This window comes from Colobus angolensis, unplaced genomic scaffold, assembly GCF_000951035.1.
Source record: "Colobus angolensis palliatus isolate OR3802 unplaced genomic scaffold, Cang.pa_1.0 Scaffold60, whole genome shotgun sequence".
NCBI lineage: Eukaryota > Metazoa > Chordata > Mammalia > Primates > Cercopithecidae > Colobus > Colobus angolensis.
In genome coordinates this window covers 957025-963479 of record NW_012119599.1, presented here as the reverse complement: position 1 = coordinate 963479, position 6455 = coordinate 957025, and the positions used below count along the sequence as shown (strand labels likewise).

Below are 6455 nucleotides of genomic sequence, written 5' to 3'. Positions count from 1 at the left end.
ACGACTGTAAACCCTCTCCTGTCCCGGCCCTCCTCGGACCCCTGCTTGCCGGACTTTTGTCCCCATCAGGTCTCATCTCCTAATGCATGGATTTCGTCCTCATCTAGGGAGCGTAACCCCAGCCTCCCCACTGCCTGCGCCCTGCGGGAGGGTCCTGTTTCCTGCACCTAGAACAGGGCCTGGGACGCACCTGCCCAGGATAAATCTCATGGACTACGCGGATGGCGCTGCGGGCTCCTCCCGGACTGTCGCCTTCTCTCTCAGGAGGGGGCAGCCGCGCTCCGCTCCACCTGCCGCCAGAGGCTCCACGCGCGGGACAGACCGGCTGCTGCCGCCTGTGCTGGTCTCTGTGCGCCGGGACCCTTCCCTGCGGGACCTCAAGGCCTTTATGCAGCTGCTTCTTCGATCGCAAACGCTCCTCCCCATCCCCTCGGGAACACTCCCTCCGCGAATGAGGGAATGAAAACAATGTTCCTTTCCAGCACATTCCCCACCAGGCATGTCTGGGGTCTGACTCCCCCAGTCCGCGTGGTTCATTCCGACAGTCAGTCATTCAACAAGTAACAGCAGCCGCCGCGTGCCAGGCACGGTGCTGGGGCTGTGGACACGAACGGTACAGGCCAAGACCCGCTTTCTCCCTGCGGACCTGGCCCTGAGCCGCTCTGCGGCGCCTCTCCCCGCCACGCCCACCTGCCCCCATGCCGCGTAGGTCCCCACAGTCACAGCTCAAGGTCCTCTGCAGGGGCTGCTGCTGCTGCGAGACCACGGGGCGCTGGGGGGAGTTGGAAAGCAGGAGGAAAGGGACGCCATGTGGGGGAATGTTAGGGCTGCGGTGGCAGCAGCAGCTGACGGTCACTGCGATGAACCAGGGGCTCCCAGGTCCCGCCTCAAGCAAGCCGGCCCCGTGCGTGGAACTTGGCAGTCCTACACCGGGGCTCTGACCAGCAGCATTTCCCACGTGGCTCCTCCAGCCCTCGAGAGGGAGCAGCTCCCTGCATTGCTAATATTGGGACAAACCGACCTCCCCGTTTTTGCACTTCCTGATTGCAATACCCCAGTCACCAATTTCCTCTGTTAACCTCCCTGACAAGTACAGTCCTGCGCTAATGAGTGTACCTGGGGGCAGTCATAGCTCAAAAATAAAGGGAGGAAGTGCAGAAAGGGTTACTTTTTTTTGGAGATGGAGTCTTGCTCTGTCACCCAGGCTGGAGCATAGCAGCGCAATGTCGGCTCACTGCAACCTCTGCCTCCCGGGTTCAAGCGATTCTTCTGCCTCAGCCTCCCAAGTAGCTGGGATTACAGGTGTGTACCATCACATCAGACTAATTTTTGTATTTTTAGTAGAGACAGGGTTTCACCATCTTGGCCAGGCTGGTCTTGAGCTCTTGACCTTGTGATCCACCCGCCTCGGCCTCCCAAAGTGCTGGGATTACAGGCGTGAGCCACCGTGCCTGGCCTGCGAGAAAGGGTTACATTTTTATAGGTGGTCAGGGAAGCCCTCCCTGGGAATGTGACATTTGAAGAAAGGTCTGAATGTCTCGAAGGTGGGAGCCACGCCTATAGTCTGAGGAAAGGCACTCCAGGCTGCAGGAAGAGCAGTGCAAAGGCCCTGAGGCAGGAATATGCCTGGTGTGCCCTGGAGACCTGGGTGGCTGAAGCCACAGGAGACACAGAGAGGGCAGTGGGAAATGAGGCAGAGGGTGAGATGGGGGTAGAGTGTGTAGACCTGAGCTGTGCAGGAGAGTTGTGTGCAATGGTGGCAATGTCCCGTACCAGTGCTGTGCAATGTGGTAGCCACTGGCCACATGTGGCTCTTGAGCACTTGTAATGTGGCTGGGAAGACTGAGGACATGGATGTGTAGTTTTATTTAATCTTAATTACATTTAAATCCAATTTGCCCCGTGTGATTACCTAGTTGAACAAAGGATGCTGTTGAACAGACCCCAGTTGAACAGACCCCCGGTGTGACTTCTGAGAGGACACCTCTGGCGGCCATGTGTGGTGGGGGGACACGGGATGCAGGGAGGCAGAAAACTCAGGTAGGATGGAAGGCTGAGGCTGAGGTCCAGGGCGCAAGCTAGGGGTGGAGGCTGGGGAGTGGGTACATGCAGCTGTGGCCTCACAGAGTGTATCTGGGTGGAAGCTATGGTGGCGATTGGCCGGGCAGGGTCTCCATGGATGTCCGGGGGGCTTCTGAGCTCAGGCTGAGGCCTGAGGCTGGAAGTGGGGAGGCGTCAAGGGTGGGAGTAGAAGATGGCTCAGATCTGCAAGGGGTGAAATGATACTGCTGGGTAGGGAGAGTCAGGCAGGGAGCCTGAAGCAGCAAAGGACAGTGTATGTAAACTAGTGACAGGACAGTTCCCAGGTGTTCTGGGCAAACCACAGTCAAGACTGTGGACATCTGTGGCCCATGCTCCCACACTCCCCCTGTCCCATCACCCAGAGCACAGAGAGAGCACAGTGCTGAATTTCACTTTACTGGATGATCCAGGTGACACAGAGCACAGGGACAGAAGTTTAGGACCACTACGGGAGAAGCACACCTGGGGCCCTCCCCACCCACAGGCAACACCACAGGCTGCTGTGCCCAGCTCTAGGCGCACCTGGTCTGGTCCTCAGTGGGTGGGTCGCTGTCCAGGAACAGCCTCCAGGCAGGGAGGAGCACCCACGCCCTGCAGCAGGTCTCAGACAGCATCTGCATCTGGGTGTCCCTGACATGGGACTGGGACAGTCTGGTCCGGGCTCTGTGGTCACACCCAGGCCCCCTTATTCCTTCCCAGGGACAAGCAGGGCAGGGCCCCCTGACACGATGGGCTCCTCACTGCCAAGGGATGGAAATTGGGACGAGGAAATACACACATTGCCCCAAGGACAAGAAGGCACGAACGAATGTGGGGTCCCGTGGAGACTGATATTTAGGGAAAAATCAAGCTCAGCAGGGGGTGGGGAGCTGAAGCATACGGTACAGCACAGCAGCGCGCGGACTCACACACAACTCAAGCTTGCTTGGGACAGCAGGTGGTGAAGCCTCACAGCACTGGCCGCCTACTCTGGAACCTCCGGGGAAGGGCTGGGGTTTCCTCCCCAGGTCATTTCATCCCCTGTAAGGAGGGACAGGTGGCTGGCTTCTGCACTGCCCAGGCGAGCCTCTGTCCCTCACAGTGCCCTTCAGAGGCCCCTCTGGCCTTTAATTCACTCAGGGGGTGAACCCAGGCATTTTCAAGGCCTTTAGTAAGGGCTGCAAGGCCAGCGCTGAGCAGTGGGCCAGCTCCAGAGGATAGGGGGGGACCAGGGGAGCCACAACCTATGGGAGGGGGCAAGGGCCCACTCAGCCCAGAAGAGCCAAAACTCTGGATTTTATGTGAATTACCCCAAATGGAACACTTCCGCAAATAATTAGAACGTTGGGAAACACTGCAGTTTGAGTGACAAATTCAACTTGTGGTCAGGGGCAGGTGGCCTTGGCCTGGAGCTGGTTCCTGTGTATCAGGGGCTTCCCAGTGGGCAGGGCTGGCATGTGTCTTCCCTCTGCTCTTCCTCCTCCCACTCCTCTTCCTTCTCTTCCCCCACCGTTCCTCTCCCCTTTCCTCCTCCTCCCCTTCCCAACTGCCTTCTATCTCTCAGACTTTCCTTTCTGGAATCATCTCTTCCCCTGGCTGGGAGCTGGGGCCTCCCCTGGCTGAGAGTTGCGCCCTGACACTTGCTGCGCGGCTGGTGACCAAGCCTCCACCACAGACCCAGGGCAGAGTCAGACTGGGGTAAAGGGGCGACAGCGCCCACAGTCCCTGCCAGGCGCAGGCCCCGAGAGCGCCATGAAGAGCCCTGCTCGCCTCTGCAGGTGCCCGGCGTCCACACACACACCCTCCGGGGGCGACCTGGGCCCCCTAACCCTGGTCCACTCAGCGCGTCCCCATCTCGACCCTGGGCTGCTGCCTCGGGCACCCACTTCTCTTTCCTCCTCCCATCCGGGCTTCCTCCGTCGGGATCGCTGGCGCCCCGAGCCCACGAGGGCCCGAGAGGGGAACGTGACGCCGGCAAAATACGGCCCGGGCGCGCGGTGAAGCGAGGAGATCACGTCTGCGGAGGGCAGGAAAAGGGAAGGGGAGGGCGGGGGCCACACTTGGGCAGGCGCCCTGCGGGGCCTGCTCGCAGCCTGGGCGGCTTCCTGGGGGGCCACTAGCGGCATTTGGGGGGCAGCCTCCGGCCCCGACGGGCCTTCTTCCCGCGTGCGGCCTTGGATCCAGTGGGCGCCTGGCCCTTGGCCTCGCCTGCCCTGGCATTGGCCCCGGCGCACGCGCTCCCCTTCTTCTTCCGGCTTCCCGCGGCGTCGTCCTGGGCCAAGCCCCTGCTCCCGGCTTTCTTCTCGGGAGTGACGCCCCGGCCTCGGCCTCGGCCGCCCCCGCGGGTTTTGCGGGCCCCGGACGCGGTGGGGGGCGCGCCGGCCGGAGTCAAGCCCCTGGGGGCGGTGCGCGCCCTCTTGGCTCGGGGCTTCCTGGACGCCCTGTCCTCGGGCTCCGACACCTCGCTCTCGGTGTCCTCCGACTCCTCCTCGGACTGTTCGTCCGAAGCCTCCTCTGACCCCTCGTTGGACCCCATGTTCTCCCGGGCGGCCAGGAGCGCCAATACCTCCCCCAGTTTGCCTTTGGGGTATTTGTACTTCCCGCCTTCCCAGGCGTTTTCTTTTTCCTCCTTCATCACCTCCGTCATGTCCTGGGCAGCCAGGAGCGCCACCAGCTCCAGAAGGCCCCCCTCGTCCTCACCGTGCTGGCTCCAGCCCCCGAAGAGGCCACACCCAGCCTTCTTCGCCTGGGGAGGGAGATCTGGCTGCGCCAAGGTGGAAATGCACTCCCGGAGGTCCCCGTCGTCCCCGGCCTTGCGCAGGACCACGGCGTCCACCTCGCGGCCCGCCTCCTCCACCTTCACGCGGGTCCCGTTAGTGTCCTTGGACATAACGGACAAGACCTGTCGGAGGGCGTCTCGCTTGTCTTTCTCGTCGCTCCAGCCTAGCGACTCGATAACAGAGGCGATTTTCAACATCTCCTCCCGGGCCCAGGGGTCCGACGGGTCGGTATAGGCCACAATGGCCACGAACTCAGGATTATCCAACCCCTCTGTTTCTTGGTCCCCACTCTCCTGCGAGTCGCTCTCCGAAGCGTCGCTGTCCACCGGCTCCTCGTCCGGGGTGTCTCTCACAGCCAGCAGGGCCACTAAGTCGGGGACGCCATTTTTGTCTTCTTTGGTGTTCAAGCGGATGGATTCGGCCCCAGCTGGCTCCTTCTCTGCCTCTTGTTTCTTCTCTTTGTCGGTGACAGTGACCAGAGCCAAGAACTCGCGGGGACCATCTTCCCCCTCCGAGCTGCAGGGCGCCCACTGCCTAACCAGCTCCCTGGCAGCCGCCTGGAGCGTGGCGTACAGCGCACTCTGGTCCTCGTCTCCGCTCAGGTCACCCTGGTCGATCTCCTCGATCACGATGCCCAGGCTCTCATCGGAAGAGTCCTCAGCCTCACTCCTCGCGGAAGCAGACGGCCGCCCTCCTCGGCTTCTCTTCTTTCCCTTCTGGGTCAACCTGTTGCGTCTGGTTCTGTTTCTACGACCCCGACGGCCCCTCCTTGCGTTCCTGGCTGCCCCAAGGGGCGAGCCAGCCTGCCCTGTCACTTCCCCAGAATCCTGGGCCTGGGTCTCCGAAGCTGGAGGGGTGGGCGCCTCCCCGGGGGTCCAAGCCTCCGCGGCCTGCGTGGGTCCGTCATCCAGCAGCAGGCGTCTCATCTGCCTCAGGACCCTCGTGTCCTGAGCACAGTCCTTCCACAGAACCCTCCAGACCCCGTCCTTGCCTGGGATCTCCCTGGGAATGGCAGCGTGATTGACGTCCTCCACAAACTCCACCAGGGCGGCCTGGGCCTTCTCATTCATCAAGCCCTTCATGTGTCGCAACCTGAACGTGCCCAGGGGCAGAAGGGTCGGCTGCAGGGCGGCTTCAACATCCGTCTGCTCCAGGCCCTCCGGGATGCCGGTGACCAGCAGGGCCCTGTGCGCGTCCACGTCCAGGCTCCGGCACCAGTCCTGCAAAATGCTCATGGCCATGGTGCCGCCCCCTCGGCGCTGATCTTGGAGCAGCAGGGAGCCCGAGATAGGGGTGGGCTGCAGCGCACGGTATCAATGCAACCCTGGAAAGCCACCTGCAGGGCTTAGAGTCCCGGTTCCGGTGAATGTGGCAAGGCTGGAGTGGGGCTCGGGCCTCGGGGGCTCTAGCTGCCTGCTGGCCGGCTGGACGCAGTGACCTTCCCCCGGGACCCCTCTCCAGAGGATCTGGATCCGCAGGGGGCTTACGTGTCTGCTTTCCAGGGTAGCTCCCTCCCTCTCTGACACAGGCCTGAGTGACTCGGCACCGCGACCAGGTGCAGGGGGGCGGCGCCGACTGCACCTGGAGGGGCGTGGGAGGTGGCAGCCGCCGCTT

General features: G+C 62.2%; 1 protein-coding gene across 1 annotated transcript in view; it reads right to left on the bottom strand.

The window, feature by feature from the left end:
- Positions 1 to 2458: 2458 nt before the first annotated feature.
- Positions 2459 to 6455, bottom strand: part of LOC105526856 — a 4128-nt gene continuing 131 nt past the window's right edge. The window contains exon 2 of the mRNA XM_011962957.1: positions 2459 to 6422. Within this exon, the coding sequence (XP_011818347.1) occupies positions 4178 to 6082 (1905 nt within the window). The 5' untranslated portion in view covers positions 6083 to 6422 and the 3' untranslated portion in view covers positions 2459 to 4177. The remainder of the gene's footprint in view (positions 6423 to 6455) is intronic.